The sequence below is a fragment of the Pogona vitticeps genome, chromosome 1, assembly GCF_051106095.1.
Source record: "Pogona vitticeps strain Pit_001003342236 chromosome 1, PviZW2.1, whole genome shotgun sequence".
Classification (NCBI taxonomy): Eukaryota; Metazoa; Chordata; class Lepidosauria; order Squamata; family Agamidae; genus Pogona; species Pogona vitticeps.
Window position 1 is genome coordinate 97839048 of NC_135783.1, and position 17619 is coordinate 97856666.

The following is a 17619-nucleotide window of genomic DNA, read 5'->3' on the forward strand; positions in this document are numbered from 1 at the left end:
CCTAGTCATCTTAGATGTGGAAGAACTACATAGGCAGAAATCTCTCATCCGTCTATGTTCCAGCATGACCTCTGACTGCAGCATATATTTTGGTGTAATTTCCTACTTAAAGCCACTTGGTTCACCACAGTTCCATCTAAAGGGATTTATAGGATCTACCTTTGGCAAAACAAAAACCTCATTTCTGAAGCAGGTATGTAACATTTTCCCCACTGGCAGCCATGTCAGGGTTTTTTCTCTCCTTGTCTTGTTCAACAGATGTGTAGGATGGCTGCAAGGTGATGATGAGGCAGGGAGGTGGGAGGGGAGAACACTTATATCCAAACGTAGAATGATTGCTTCTCTCATTGCAAATATTTTCTATCTATTGCTTTTTGAATGGTTAGTTGCATAATAAATTATGGAGTACTACTACTGGAAAATGATTAAGAGATTGTCTTTTTTGGAAGTTAAGGGAGGCAGAATACACAGTCCTTGCCTTGTTTTATGCCCTGAGAATTCAACAACTTTGGAGTTCCTTCTTTTAACTGGATTTAGAGAAACTACAATAAGCCAAGGTTGCTTTGCAGCATTGACACTATGTACAAGCAATTGCTACAGGCACCCTGACTTGCCAAGTCATAAATTAAAAAAAAAAGAAAAAGAAAAAAAAGAATCATTTCTCTGTCGCACATACAAATCCATAAGTATGCAAAGGTGCACACATACACTCTCATCCATCTACATTCACACACACATCCCACAGCATTTAAGGGTCTCTTGGTTCAACTGTTTCTTGCTTGACCTTTATAGGTCCCCGAGGTAGTGGATGACCATGAGGCAACTTCACAAAGGACGTATCTGGCGATTCAAAAAGATTACATCCAGAAGAGACACGCCCATTTCCCAGGCTCCTCTGCAATGAGGTTTTAAGTGTGGCTCCTTCAATCTCTCTTCTAAACACAGCAAGGATTTCTTTTTCCACCACAGAAGTCATGTCTACATTGTCCTCGACATCCTCCAACCGGTCTGCACCATCACTAATGTCAAATTTCTCAATCTCTTCATTGATCCGATTCAGGTCCTCAGTTGAAAGGTTAGATGCAGGGATGACGGGGCAGTTGCCCTTCAAGTGGACCTTGAGGCTACAGAGGTGGATATAGCTCTTATGGCAGTGGATGCACTTGTGCGGGCGCTCTCGGGTGTGCAGCCGCTTGTGCAGTTTCAGGTGCACAAACTGGGTGAATTTAGCAGTGCAAAGCTTGCACTGATAAGGCTTTTCTCCGGAATGGAGCCGCAAATGGGTCTTCAGGTTGCTTGTGCTGCTGAATCGTTTATGGCAGACCTAATCAGGGAAAACGCAATGAAAATATTGAAGGAGGAGAAGTCTGATTTTAAAATTTCATTTTTTTCAGAAAAATGAAAAAAGTGCCACCCTCTAAAAACATAAATGATCACATACATCTCTCATTTAAAATGGAATGTATTAAATCCATGATGAATAGTGGATGACTAAAGAATGACTCAACACCCCATCTTTCAGACATTTAGCAGCCAGGAATTAATCACAGGACTTTCACCCCAGGAAACCTTTCTGCTGCAAAGATCAATTTATCATGTGACATTTGCTATTTCTAAAAGGAAACCCAGTTGTTAAAAAACTGAGTAACACTTCATGTTTTGAGTAGTGGGAACTGATAGCAAGTAGTGATGAAGCTGTGTCATCAGATCTCCTTTATGTACATACAACACATTTTTGCACTAAAGTCAAGATGTCATTCTATATGAATTGCTACGTACCTGGCATTCATGGGGCTTTTCTCCTGTGTGTACCAGATAGTGCTTTTGGAGGTGTGCCAGTTGTGTGAACCCTTTATTGCAAGTAGAACACTTGAATGGTCTTTCTCCACTGTGTACTCGAAGATGAACCTATTTTTTAAAAAATGCAGTCTTACAAAAGCAGCTAAAATAGCATATAAAATATTATTATGTACTTATTGAGTACCTAAAATACCAGCCATTATAAAAGAGTGATAAAAACAGAAATGTTCTAAGACATTGGCTGAAAACCAGTACTAAGTTGCAACTAGAACAGACCCACTGAATCAGTGGGGATATGATAAGCCAACATCTAGGTAAGTTCTAATTCAATAGGCCTGCTGCAGTCGCATCACACCTGATTTGCTGAACTGCTGCAGAGAATTACAAACCAAGCCCTCATGGAATGCCTTTTTTCCTGTGTGATTATCTTCAGATCTTTAAAGATGCAAAATCATAGACATTGCATGTAGGAAAAGTTACATTACCAAAATACAGTGCCTTAAAGGTAGGTGGGTGACTATAATACCCAGAAGAAAGCAAGTTCTTTATCAAGTCGAAGAAATGCAGGCCTTCCTAAGGCAGCAAAAAGATTTTGTGGTTAATCATAAGAACTGTCTAGAAATTATTTTTCTTTTAAAGATTTACCTTCAGGTTAGAGAGCTGGCCAAATGTTTTGGAGCAGACGTTGCATTCATACTTTATTTTCCCATTCTGTTTCTTCAGTGGATATGGAAGAGTTTTGTAACCAGTCATGTTTCGCTTACTCTTGATGAGATTCATGGCTTCTTCACTGCTGGTGGCAGCCAACACTGCCGAGGTAGGTTTAGGTTGCATGATGTGTTCTGATGTGGCTGCTGTGCCCGCTGTGGGTGATCCACTGGTTGGACTGCATGGCTTATCTTTCATGCTAGCAGCAGCCCCTGTGATGGAGAAGGCACTGTTATGTGCTGGAATGAGGAAGTCCCTTGGATGGTTGGGTTGCAAAAGCTGGCGGCTCCCATCAGAGGGCAGCGAACTTGGAAGAGAGGATGAGTTCAACATGTGATTAGAAATGCTTCCTCCACTGAGCAAGCTGCTGTAGAAAGGATACACACTTGGAAAGAGGGTGAAATTGTTGATGCTCATACCATAGGGTGGCAAGAAGAATTTGGGGTAGGGAAGAGTTGGCGGGAGATGGCTCGAGGGTGCATATGCAGGATATGACCCCAATCCTTCTGAGTTATAGAGTCCATTCAAGTAAGGATAAGGTTCTCTGTGCTCTTGAGTAAGAGATGTTAGGGGTGAAACTGTAACTCCTGGGCTGCTGTGAGGACTTGAGCTTTTCAAACTTTGGTCTGGGCTACTTCTTGCTGAAGGGCTTGGTGTGGTTGAAGACTGGATTGGGGAGTGGGCAATGTAGCTAGGCCTCTCAATTCCGTAGGCTAGGGAAGCTTTCAGGTAATCTTCTGGAACATGAGGTCGGATTGGGTAGACAATTCGAGGATAGAAGGGCCTCTCAGGGCTACAATTTTTTCTCATGCTTTCTGAGTCATTTTCTTGAGGAGAAATGTGACTATAGAATAAGTCCCTTCCTCTAGGATTAGTAGAATCAGTTTTCAGGATTTCCTTCACACTGTGTTCTCTTCTGGGAACATTTTTCTGATTAAGATCCTCTTTGTCACTGGTTTGCTGCTTTGGGTTAATATGGCTTTGAGCTGGAAAAACACACAAAAAAAGGCAGTGAATGTTTCAAGACAACAGAAATATGTTTAAGAACACACAAACTTACCTATGTAAATTGTAAGTTCCTGTTAAAGAGAAACCTTTTGAAACCACCTTAATTATTGCCCCCTTTTCTTAAAAATGAGGTAAATCTTAAGCACTGAAACATTAGTGGGATGACAAGGACCAGGTCAAGCACAAGGCGAATACGTGTCAGTAACTACTAATTAAACCCTGGATAATGAGCCTGGTCAGTGTCCTGCTTTTCCATTTATTCCTGTCTCCACCTTCATAATTGCTTTCTTAAATATGGGATTAAATTGTTTACAGAACACTTGGATCTATTTTAAAATTATCAAAATAGCTCTTGGTCACAAGGGAATTCTTTTGGAGAAAGCTAGTTCTCAGAATTAGTCCTCATACAGTCCTCTTCCTGGTTTTCAAACCAATGTATTCCAAGGTCTTAATCTCTTCCCAGATAGCTGCATTGCATGTCATAACATGGGAAGAAGCGACAGTGACACAAGGGGAAGATTTAAACACATTCGTCTGTTTGAAATGTAACATGGGAATGAATAATATCCAGTCATACAAAATATAAAATCCCAGTTACCTGGCTTCATATATTTTCAGGACACTGTTTTCAGAGGAAGGATAACTTTCAGAAACCTAGATAAAACCCTTTCTTCAATCTGATCAGCAGTTCATTACTGTTCAGTGGCTGTAACTGGCTGACATCCAGTAGTAAGTCACAATTAGAACAGGCTCATTGCATCAGTGGGAATTTGATGAGTCTAGTTGCAAGTTACAACTGGATTTCATCCACTGAATTAGAGTTTCAACAACGTTCATATTGGTTCACTACTGAATGGTGTAAAATTGTATCACTGCAGAATATCTAAACCAACTTGGTTAAATTATTTGCAAACATTATCATTTTGCAATACAGTATTTGGCTGGTATCATCTTGTGTCTATATGGAGATTGGTGTATTTTGCACAAAATAGACATTTCAGTATATTAAGTTACATGTTTATTTGTAGTTTTGTTTTGTTTTTTCATAGCTAAAGTTCTTTGGTGGGAAGTGCTATTTTTGTTAGCCCTAAAGCTTCCTCAACCATTCCAGTTATCATAAGAGATTTTTTTCTTAAAATTATAGAAAATGAACACTCCCTTCGCTGCTTTTGTGGAACTAAATGATTCATCAAAGGAAAATGGAATTTCCTTTGTAAGCTTAATTCTATGTCCTGTTTTAAGTATGCCTTCACATTTTACAGTAGAAACAGATATGCAGAAACATTTAGCATGTGCTTAATTCTATCCCATAATATTTCAGGTCTGCATAACCTTTTCCTGCTACACATACATTGCTGAAACAAGTTTGGGTTGGTATGACTGGTCTCCCCTTCTAAGTGTGTTTCTGTGGTGAGAAAACAAGACACACAGCCTCTTTATATACACTCTTTTTATATACGTATGTGCTTCTACTACAGCCTGGTTTGTAATCCCAAACTTTAAAGACAATTATTCTACCTGTTTACATCTTTACATTACGCACATACTGGGAGTGCAGTACTATGAAGTAAAAAGAAAAGAAAAAAAACAACACACACCCCCTCCAAAAGACATGTGTGTTACGTATCTAAATTGTGTCTTCAATGTGCTATACTAGTATGAGGGACTGAAGACCCACAAAATACCAGTTTGCTTTTCTACTATGTTAGCATATTGTATATCAGTACCCTCAAAATATTCAATTAAAAATCCGTGGCACTTGACACTGGACTTTCTAAGGAGACAGGAATTGTTTCCTCCTGCCCACCTCATGCAAATAAATATTTATCACTCTTAACAGGTGCCTGAGTATCTTGCACTCACGAGTGAACAACACAACTATCAAGGAGACACACAAAGGGATGCTTTGTCTGTTAGTCACAAATCAACATCCTTACTCCGATTGCACATACAGTAAGAATTTTCTCTTTTGCTCTTCCTTATTTTCTTGAAGGGATGCAGCAGCTGCCTGCACACAATAAGCAGGTCCTCCTCCTTGTTTTGTTCGCACTAGAAACTGACACCTTGCATGCCACTTTCCAACTTCACAGGAAGGCCTGGGTAGTGGTCACAGTGTTGGAAACTGGGATGCCTGCTCAACAAATACTACCATCTCATATGCTTAAGAAGCCATCTTATGGAGTCTTATCAGGCAGATGGAAAGCTAAAATGATTACTCATGTTGTTGTTTTTTTAAAAAAATATGAACACACAGGAAAAGTCAGTACTATTGGCTATGTTATAGAAACCAGAACTCCTTCTCACTGGTCCACACACAGTGGTCCAGAGTACACACTTTGCATTCAGCAAAGCATGGAAGTCTTTTGAGTCTGTACATATTCCTTGCCTATAATATATTCTGTGCTCAGTCTTGTATACGGATATATCCTAGGAGCACAAGCCCTCATCTGCACAAGCTATCTCACCCCTCCTTTTTTTGTGGTGGGAAAGTAGGAGTCAATAATTATACATCACGGTATGAATATGGATACAGATTTTTAACAAAAAAGTGATTTTGTGATATGCAAGCATGTAACATTGATTTCCCAGCATGTTATATATGTAGTGCGGGAGATGAAAGGACAATTCACTCAAGCATCTAACTTTACAAAAAGCTACAAGCTGGAGGATGAATCTGTGGTTGATGGAACTATTCTAACAGAGATAATGGCCTTTTCCACAGAAGCACGATATTTAAGAGGAATCTTAATATCTTGGCAGAAAGGTTCACCACTGCTGACTTCAGAACGAAATTTAACTAGTTTCCATTGAGGCCTTGCCTTATTTTGCACATACAATTTTTTTGTTGTTGTTGTTTAACGTACTTTGAAACCATCCAATAAAGAAAATTATCTGGGCACTGTAAATATACAATCCAATAATGACAACTGGAGGGACCAAACAGTAATGCCGTAATAAAAAAATTAAAAAAACAGCAGGGAATTTTATAAAAAGCTGAAGGTCTTTGATACAAAATCACTAGCAAAGATTCTCCATCTGCTGCCAGAAAAGGTCATAGCACAGGCTCCAGGTGAGCCACTTTAGGAAGGGCATCCTGCAGGCAGGATAGCACCATTCAAAATGCCTTCTCCCTTGTTGCCATCACCCATCTCTCATTTATCAGTGCCACGTGGAGGAGAGTGTTAGATGAAGACCTTAGAGTCTGCACAGGTAAATAATATGGAAGGAGGTGTTTCTTCCGGTAATGTGGCCTCAACCCACTTAGGGATTTAAAGGTTAAAGCTACTAATTTGAAATTGGGCACTTTCCTCTTAGTTCTTCTATGTAACTGAAAAGATGATAGCTATATATAAACCTCAAGATTACTATGTTTTCATGACACATTGCACTCACTCCAGTGAGCATTTATACCAGCATAGCTATACAGCAGCTAGCAGGGCAATGTAATGATCTCCTTGAATTTAGCTTGAAAAACCATTTTCTTTGCGTATCCCCTGCTAGCTGCCTGAGAGATTTTACTTTAATTCTTTCCCTTGAGACTTCAAAAATAGCTGTGGGTGTACAAAGTCATTTCTAGAGTCAATGCTGCTGAACATTTTGAGTGATGAATTTTAATAATGCTGATTCACATTTTTTTGTTCTAAATAAGACACCTGTTTTGCTAGAAGAAAGAGAACCTAGAAGTTCCGAAGTAAAAACGATTTCCACAGAAGTTAGGAATAGAGACTAATATTTACCATGACATGACATCATAATTTATTTCTAAATGGATCATCATGCATGTTCTGAGCCAAGTCTGCTTAAGAGCTTGACCATGATGAACAAGGCCCTTGCGTGTGCTGGGTGGTCTGCTGTTGGTTATAGGAAACCAAGGAGCTTCTGCTGCACGGAGAATTTTCATATTCCATAGGGAACATTTGACTGAATATGTGGTTCACGTTTACTGTTCCATGGACACTGCATGTTAGTTAGTTAGTTAGTTGCACAGCAGTCAGTTGGGCTAAATACATCTACATGCTGATATTTTAATTGGCTTCTGAAGCACAGTAGCAATGACCGATAAGTCCAGCACTGCTATTCTCCAGCCTCAACTGATCTGAGGTATTATCCGTCTTTCCTCTAAGGAATTCAAGAGTGACATTTCAGCCACTCAACAACCTGGCAAAATAAGCTACCAACAGATTGATTTTCCTAGCAACACCTAATGAACTTCATAAGCTAAACACAGATCTGAATTGAAGAAGAGTCCTACATGATCAGAACAGGACATCCGTCTAATCTGGTATCTTGTTTCAACACAGACACTTCAGGACACCTCAAAAGCCATATTCTCTCCTGTTGCTGTCTCCCAAAACACAGTCATGGTTGGTGGCACATTGCCTCTAACTATGGAGGTTTCATTTGGATATCATGGCTAAAAACCATTAACAACAGACTTATCCTCCATGCATAAAGTTATTTGATTGTTTTAAAAAACCATTTAAATTAATGACTGTCAGCATACTCTGTGACCATGAATTTGATAAATGCACTGTGCAACAAACTGATCAATCGTCACAGTGGCTGTGGCTATATGGTGGGAACTGGTCACATGCATGGCTTAGGTTTCTGTTCACATGAGCACATATGTAACCGGACCACAGCGCACAGACAAAGCCACTTTGGTAATTCCCCTCGCCCACACTGTAATTTGAACAGGATACGGGCCATATTAAAAGAGGAAAAGCCAATGTTACAACAATTTTATGATATGAAACAAGAGACAACTGATTCTGCAAATACAAATTTAGGAAAAATAGAATGAAAACGACATAGAATCCTTCTGACATAGAAGAATTTTAAGAAAACCCAGCTTCCCAACTCAAATTCTCAAAGCAAATATATTACAGTATCACCACTTTTTTTAAAAAAAAAATCACCTGTGTAATAATGTCTATAGATTTCCCCAGTAGCTCCAATTGCTTGTCATGGAGGTATGAGAACTATACCACTATATTAAAAATGTTGTTTATCATTTTTAGCCTAAGTTTTCTACCTGGCATGTTTATAATCATTTGTGAGTTCCTACAGTCTGATAGGACAAAAACTGTATTGGCAGCGTGGGAACAAAAGATGGACAACCTCACAAAATCACAAAACTGAATGTTCAGGTGGCCATGCAGCCAAAGTTCCCCAACACTATATAGACATGATTGTTTCTCATGCCAAGCTGTAGTGCTTTTAATCAGAAGGGTATCTTTTCTCTTTAAAATGCCTTCTACTGCAATCTGTGTTGGCATTAGAAATGACTCATTCACATAATTATGCACCATATCAGTCAGACCCCATTGCTGAAGGATGTGTAATTAGGATGTTTTGTCTGCAGGTGAGGATGCTTATAATCTACTTACTGATATTCATCATCCCCAGATCTCCAGTAGAAGGATAGTGCAACCTATCTGCAAAGTCCTGACAATACCACACAAGCAACTCTTGGCCTGGTGGGATGGGTTTAATGGTATAGAAGTAGATGTCCATTCCATTCTGACAAGCAGCCAGGTTCTGCTCCTGAGCGGAATGAGCTGGGTTTACATATCGCATCCAATTGCTCTTTTCCTCATTAAATCCATCAATGAAGTGCAGGAGTTCACCACCAGAATAAATCTGCAGGAAAGAGGAGACTGTGAAAGGCAATAATAGAAACAACCTTGCTTGAAAGACAGTCATAGGATCCATTCAGAGAAGCAAAGTTCTGGGTTAGGCAATACCTTAACTACACCATTAGAAAGTTACAAATCAGGTGTTGTTGTTTTTTTGTTATTTGTGTAACTAATTCTTTAATTTGCAACAGCATTCAAATGAAAAAGAAATACTACTTTACTTCAGCATTCAGTGTCTCTACTTTAAGAATGTATACTTTAGGACTGCTCATCAAGGAGCGAGTGGCATTATCAACTCACTGTGTGCTACTAATAATATGGTGAGTCACTTTTGTAAAGACTGATTAGCCTTGTTATGTCACAACCAAGACTTAAGACTTACTTGTTTTCCCCCATCTCAATACTGTAGTCTTTGCACTTGTAGTTTCCTGCTACCACCACCCAAGTTTTAAATATGCAAACATCCACCACCCTAAGTCCTGAAGTAACACTTGCTCCTACCTGGAATGGAGCCCTTTTGTTGAACGACTGGGTGGAGTAAGAAGAACTGTACAATACATGTCATAACTAAGTAGAAATTTGGAAGGAGGCCAGATTATGACAGTAAGATAAATGCCTTCCTTTCTCAATAGGCACGTTCAAGAAAATGTGGCTCTGTTGCAGATGACAGAAGAATAAGCAATGCAGTGATTTCACATATCTCTGTTTCCCAAAATGACCCTGAAATTAGGGAAATGAGTAAAGAAAGCTCTTTACAACCCTGCACCCATGGAATGCTGGGTAGAACAAACATTTTATTCTTCTCAGGGAATAAAAGCTTTCAGTTTATCATGTGGAGGGAAATGGCATATTTTCTAGAACCTGTAGGTCTTGTTATGTTTCCCCAAATCACCACAATCAAAAAAAAAAAAAAAAAAACTTTCCTGTATTGTTTCTAAAACTATGGGTAAATGGCAATATACTTCATTATTTCAATTTATTTTCAGCAGTCAGTTGAGCGATTTCCAGAAGGCCACCCAGTTAAGTGTCACAGCTAGGAAAGGATTTGATTTGGTTTTCTGTTGTCCAAATGCAACCCGCACCATGTCCCACTGTGCTTTTTATTATGCAATTTAAGCTTCAGCTTCATTTGAATGCTGTTTCATGTAAGAATCAACTGAGAAGGCATTAAAAAAATAGTACAGCAACAAAGCTAGCCTTTTAACACATGCAGTAAACACCAGACTCACTTTCTTACTTCCTGTCATTTGAGGCCGAGGAAATACATGTGGGTTCATCAAAGAAGCCTGAGAGATTTTGCGGTGTTCTTGTTATGAGAAAGATGGAACAAAGCCTGAAGAATTGTGCTTTCAGGAGGAGTCTGTTACTTCCAGTTTGCAAACTTCCAGGAACTAAAGAGTTCCACTGCTGCGTACTTCTCTAACAAATGGAAGCTACTTTTTGAGGTCAGATAAAGTGCTTTCCAGTCACCTTTCAGTGCTAATACAATTTACTGTATTCTGTCTTTAAAAAAAAAAAATGCTTTCCTCCAGTGAGCTCCCATGGCCTATCATAAAACTTTACTTTGTCACCTGACCAGATTTCCATGCATCATAAGGAAGATTTAAAATGTGCTGAGTCATAGTGAGCAATTACAAGAAATAACATCACCGTGGAGTTTGCACAGCATGTTCGTGCCTCTTTTTTTTTTAAAGAAGGTATATTTTGAAGAGAACATGTACGCTTACAAACAACAGATGTTCCTCTTCCTGCCAGTTAGACTGGGATATCTTTTATATGACATGTGGGAAATTATTTTCTACAGTTTCCTTTGCATGTGCAAGACTGTTTTCGGGCTCTTAGGAAAGAATATTTTCTTCTTAAGTCAATATGAAACAAAAGAATCTATACCACCATTTACTGAGTGTTATCAGAAGACAAATAACTCAAGCATGATGACAGTTTTCTTACTGAAAGTCTGCAATAACATCTTTCTAGGTAGTCAGAATCCTCTTCCAAGACTAGTTCTAACTGAGCAGCATCTGAATCCCAATTATTCTACTTAAGAACACTGATTCACATTCAGCTGTAGTATGTGTCATACACCCTGGCCAGAATCCTGTTGGTGACTGACATACATGCTTATGCTGAAGCAAACTCATTGCCAAAGTGCTCATCGCATTCCTGGTTATGTGCCCATTTCCTGGTTGTGTGCCCAATAGGCACATAACCTGGAATGCAGCTCTCATCCCATTAATTTAGTGGTAATTCGCTGCTATGACTAAAAGATTTTATTTACAGAGACATAAATTGGATTTTGGCCACAGAGACACAAGAACAAACCCCAGAGCTAACATATCCTCTTTCACTCTGTGTACCAAGTTTCACAAGTTCTGAAATATTTGTATGTGTTCATACAGTGATGCCTCGACTTATGAATGTCTTGACATACGACCATTTTGAGTAACAACCAACTCTGGCTGCAAAATTGTGCTTCTACTTGTGACCAGAGCTTCGAGTTATGAACGGAAAAGGGCAGGGGGGAAAAAGCGGAGAATTCAAATTGCTAACTGTTAGTGGCAAACAGGCTGCTTCTTTGTAGCTCTTTCGCCCCAGCAGTTAAGACAGTGTGTGATCGGAGGTGGTTTCGGACTGCCTCGTAAGGTAACGTGCTGCTTTCTGCTTTTTAAAAACAGTTCTGGGTGGGTTTTGCAGAATGGTTTTGGGCTAGGTGATGGGATTGTGTTTCTATGCTGTGATGGGTCTTGCAAAGTTTCTTTTTTTGGGGGGGGTGTTTGCATTTCTGAAGGGTCTTGCAGGGTTTATTTGCTTTTCTTTTTCCTTCGGCTGGAATGGATTAATTGCGTTTCCGATGGGTCTTGCACTCTCTGTTTGCTTTTTGCTTTGCTTTTTTTGCATTTCCGAAGGGTCTTGCACGGTTTGTTTGCTTTTCTTTTTTTCCTTTCAGCCAGAACAGATTAATCACGTTTCTGATGGGTCTTGCTTGCAGTAGGGGTTTTTTTGTGATTTTTTTCCTCTTCGGCCAGAACGGATTAATTGCGTTTCAGTGCATTCCTGTGGGAAATGGTGCTTCGACTTAAGACCATTTCGAGTTATGACTGGAATTCCGTAACCAATTAAGTTCGTAAGTCAAGGCACCACTGTATTTGAATATTCTATCATAGAAAAGTAGAGAAGACTAACTAGGTGGTTAGCTGTTCTATTTGATGTGGTAGTATTCGATGGGCAGAGAAATCCTCCCTTTCTGGTCTGAAACAGTCCACTCCAGGAAAGCCTTTATGATATCTCAGAATGTGCTTGGGTTTTATTTGTACAACTAGTTTTTGTTTTTCCCAAAGAAACCTGTCAAGAATGCCATGAGTCATCAAAGTGCAAATATTATATACAGCATGTGATGACTGAATATTTTATTTATATGGCATGTTTGTAGTTCTGTTTCCCCCCCAATACATTTTTGACCTCACAACAACTCTCTAAGGTAAACTGAGAGTAAATGGGTTGTCTCAAAGCTCTCTGGTGAATGTGTGTCCAAACCTAGCATTAAGTGCTGTTTCCCTGTGCCCCCACATTATTATACAGGGACATCCTGAGATAGCAGGCGTGGTGGCATTTTAGGAAGTGGCCCTCTTAATTTCTATAACTGAAACTGGATACAAAGGAACTGGTCTATTGAAAACGTTAAGTGTTTCAAAAAGTAATTAGTCATTTAATCAACTGTTGAGATTTAATCAACTGCTGAGCAATATTAGAAAGTAACATTTAGAACTTTTCTGGAATCACTGTAGTAGTAAATGACATGGTACACAACAGCAGTAAATACATGGCAGTGTAAAAATCAACAGACCTTTTTAAAAACAATCTTACAATAATGTGAAGGGCAAAATTAAAATGACACTTCCCTGTTCTCCATGCATTCACTTGTATTTCAGTGAACACAGAGCCTATTACAGCACTCATCTGTATCATATGGGCAGGGCAGTGGCACCCCTAGTTGCTCATCCCTGACATTTCCCATGTGGTTTAAAGAATTTGTTGTACTTTTCTATTATCTTTTGAAATTAGTATTACTATTATTAAAAATATTTTAATGACTTTTAATCCAATCTGTTTGTAATATTATAATTGGTGTAATAATACTTTAACATTTATGATGATTTGTCTTTTTAAGTCTACTTATTCAGATGACTTGGGTCCTATTTCTAGGGGTGAAGTAGGATATTAATGAAATAAAATACAATAAAATAACTAGGGAACTATGCATAGGTTCCTTGCTTTAGACCTCCCCACCCATAAGATGTGGAAGTGTGTGACATTAGTGATGCAGCAGGAGAGATTTCTCTCCCCCATGATAACTGCATGATGAATAACTCCAAAACACGGTTAGGCTTCTAAATCAATCTCTTTCCACCAATTTTCAGCACCATAATACATTTCAAAACAGAGCTATTTTTGTTTTGTTTTGGTTTTTTTTTTTTAATGTTGCTGATTTGGTGATGCATTTCCATTAGGGGAATGGCCATTCAAATACTTGAAAGGTAGTCATGCATTGAAGAGACAGGATCTATTCTTGACCATCCCAGAGTGCAAGACACATAATAATGAGTTCAAGCTACAGGAAACCAGATTTAGGCTGACTATCAGGAAAAATCTCTTAAATGTTAGAGCAGTACGACAATGGAAACCAATTACCTTAGGAGGTAGTGAGTGCTCCAAAGCTGGAGGCATTCAAAAGAAAATTGGACAATCATCTGCCAGATATGCTTTGATTTGGATTCCTGCATTGAGCGGGAGGTTGGACTTGATGGCCCTATAGGGCCCTTCCAATTTATTCTATGATTGTATGATTCTCTGAGGGAGCCCCATGCATTTTTGCAGCTTTGAAAAGACTGCTATTCTGGCACTGGTCTCTGCCATCACTATTGATGCCTGGGAAGAAGGGACCTCAAGAGGAGTCACTTGAGAAGCTTCGACCTGCCTACTCGAGCCTATACTATTTCCCTTCTGCAGAAAGATGTTTTAAACAATCTTTGCTCTTTCTCCCTCGTTCTCTTTATGCCTCTGTCCCAGTGTATGTGACCCCCCAGACTACACTTCCGGCAAAAAACTGCCCATTTCAATTTGTGTTAAGACTGATTTGTTTTCTCTGCTTACCCGCCAAAAGTATTTTCTGTTTGCATCCTTAGGAACTGTGTCACTGGTATAGATTTCACCAACCAAGGGTCCAAAGCGTGTTCCTTTCGGGATTATGTCTTTGCTAACAACTCCAACAACCTGAAAGGAGAAAAGCAGAATAACAGACTACTTAAATAATTTTATAAAAAAGTAGAGAAGAGAAAAACAAATATACTAATAGTTTGTTTATTAGGGACGTGGTGGCGCTGCGGGCTAAACCGCAGAAGCCTTTGTGTGCTGCAGGGTCAGAAGACCAAGCAGTCGTAAGATCGAATCCACATGATGGAGTGAGTGCCCATCGCTTGTCCCAGCTCCCGCCAACCTAGCGGTTTGAAAGCATGTAAATGTAAGCAGATCAATAGGGACCACTTTGGTGGGAAGGTAACAGCGTTCCGTGTCTCAGTCGCACTGGCCATGTGACCACGGAAGATTGTCTTCGGACAAAACGCTGGCTCTATGGCTTGGAAACGGGGATGAGCACCGCCCCCTAGAGTCGAACACGACTGGACAAAAATTGTCAAGGGGAACCTTTACCTGCTATTTTATAGGGAATCAGCAGGGATTCCCCAATCCTTTCTCTCTAGAGTAAAATGTATTTCAATATTGATACTGATGCTACAGAACAAAAATAGCATGCCAAACTATTGTTAGTTTAAATAATGTTTGTTGATTTTAACATCCTCTGTTCTTCTGAAAATATTGGAAGCAATAACTTTGGGATTCCATTTGGCTTTGAATTATACAACAAATATTGTACATAATAGTATCCCATTGAAGTGGATTTGGAAAATGGAAGAAAAAGAAAACTGAGAAGCACAGATGATTAAAAGTCTCAGTGCCAGGTATTTTCTCCATTCCATAAAGAAGGAATCGCCATGGAAGAAATGAACTGGGGGTGGGAGAGACAGAATGTGATAGGAATTGTGGGACAATAACCACAATGCAGTTGCACAGACTTCCTGTGTGGAATTAAACACCAATGGAAGCAGTTCTTGGCATACATATATTGCTCTTGCATTATCTATTTATCTACATGACTCTATACACTGGGTCAAGTATCCTTGTGGCTGGATACTTAACCCAGTGGAGAAAGGACACCATCCACTGTAATGGAAACCATCATTTGTAAAACAGAGGCATTTGCTGCCTTCAGACATGAATTCTCATTTGCATAATGTGGATTTAATCAACAAAATATAGGACTTGCAAGTGAAAGCTCTGGTGTGTCCAGCTGTAAAATACAGTGGCCTTTTGGCTTCCTCCTTGCCAGTAATTACCCCATGGACTACAAATCCCGAATCAGTTTGCTATTTATCAGAAAGGCATGTTTGCCAGCATCTCCTTAGACAATGCCGAAAATGCGGGGCTTTCCTACCCCACCTCTTGTCTACGCCTCCAGTAAGCCAGCTAAATTTTAATTTGCTCTAAATAATGTGTAAACAAAGTCACTTAGTAAACCAGGAAACATGAATAAGGGCTTTAAAAAACTTATGTCTGCAGCTTAAATGGAAAGTGGGGGATGAATAGAAGACGTTTGTTCCACAGACTTAGTAAACACTCATGTTAGAGATAATGAGTCATGTTCTTCTCACACTGACTAGTTTCATTACGCCTGCCAAAATAATGAGAAAATACAAATGCATTACTGATCCATTCTACCTAAATTTGAAAACAAGCACATCAACTAAAACAAAATACCACACTACCTCCTCTCTTTATTCAAGTCTACTTATAATGCTGCAGAGGTTAATAAATTAGTAGATTTTGTAAGTTAATAGAATATACAAAGTATTTCGAAAACCAAACAGATTGTTCCATTGTAATTACTCTTACATTTTTAATTTGGAAGGCCAAATGTAACTTTCTTGTTTTATGAATATAAGGTGGATTTTATTTTGTGGAATGGCTTATTCCTTCACAGGTCACAAAAATGGGAACCACTGAGATCATCTCTCCACCTCAGCTTGTTCGTAACTATCTCACACCTGGACTGGAAATAATACAACTTGAAATCTCAAAATTCCAGGTATTCAAGTTTGGCGTGCCTTATTTAACACTGACAGAAAGTTGCAAGAGTCCACAATTAACATTGCAGGGCTGACCAAACTGTAGCCAACCAGTGTGTTGCACGATTCCTTTGTGCTAACTCATACAGGGGTGAATAATCTAGCAAGTCCTGTCTCTAGTACATACACATCTGGTAATTGTGGCAGCCTCCACCCCCCACAAAAAAAAAGATTCCTAGTTATTGTAGTTGTATGACATCCTGAAGCTTCTCTGTTAGAATCCCTATCCCTCTATAAAACTACAGCTCCCAGGGTTCTTGAGGAATGGCTGTTAAACAAACTTTAAGGTGGTGGAGCAGAATTCTTAAGGAGACATAGCGCAGCACTATACTTTCCCCCCCTCTCCAGAGTATGACTGCTGAGCTTATGGCAAGAGTTTCATATATGCATTTTAAAGCCTTTTAAAAAAATAATAAACGAACTGTGCATCTATGATGAAGAGGGACTTTCAAGAACAAGTACACAAAGGAACATGTCCAATGACTTGTGTTTATTTTTGACACTCCTGTGCATTTTTCATAGAAAGGTGAAAAAGGCAGATGTTCTTCTAGCTTTCCCCAACTGCCTTCATTTACATTCTGCTAAACTTTTAAGAAAACTTCACAGTTAGTCTTTAGAGTATGCTTGCAATTTTTCCATAATATACCATGAGGAAGTTACAAAGCACACACAGATATATTTTGGTTTAACTCAAATGGATGTTGTTTGAATTAAGTCAAAGTTTTCAGAATGTCTAGGAATCGATATTACTTGGAACTTGTCAAATCGAAACAGGGGATTTTTGTACAATCATTCAAAGCATGCCCCAACAGTATTTTATTCTTTGCTCAAAGTGCTTCAGAAAAAATCAGAGGGTAGCAGCTATCCTATCCACTTGAAACATAGTGTTTGTGTGTGTAGGGGAGAGGAGAAGAGATAGCAAATGGGTGGCCTATTTATTTATATGTATTTAAAATATTTTTACCTTCCCTTTCTCCATAAAAGGACCCTAGGAAGCTTAGAACAATTAAAAGACAATATTTAAAAGCTAAAATCTGTGAGTATACAAATACTACAAAAGAATTAATTATATTAAAAATAGTCAATAAAATCAATACTAAAATACATTAAAAAAAACAGACCTCAACAATCCATGAAAAATCAACAACCCAGCCCTCTCAGGCAGCTAGTCACTGAGGAAAAGCCTCCCTGGTGAGAAAGGTCTTAGCCTGCTTGTGGAAGGGCCA

At 39.1% G+C, this 17619-nt stretch overlaps 1 protein-coding gene across 4 annotated transcripts in view; it reads right to left on the reverse strand.

Moving 5' to 3' along the window:
- Positions 1-303: 303 nt before the first annotated feature.
- The window catches only part of PRDM1 (PR/SET domain 1), a 103113-nt gene continuing 85797 nt past the window's right edge, over positions 304-17619 (reverse strand). For all 4 annotated transcript variants that reach the window (XM_020779606.3, XM_072998302.2, XM_020779431.3 and 1 more), the window contains exons 3-7: positions 14307-14426; positions 8907-9159; positions 2446-3494; positions 1780-1908; positions 304-1324 (exon numbers count right to left, since the gene is read on the reverse strand). In XM_020779606.3, the coding sequence (XP_020635265.3) occupies positions 749-1324; positions 1780-1908; positions 2446-3494; positions 8907-9159; positions 14307-14426 (2127 nt within the window). In that variant the 3' untranslated portion in view covers positions 304-748. The remainder of the gene's footprint in view (positions 1325-1779; positions 1909-2445; positions 3495-8906; positions 9160-14306; positions 14427-17619) is intronic.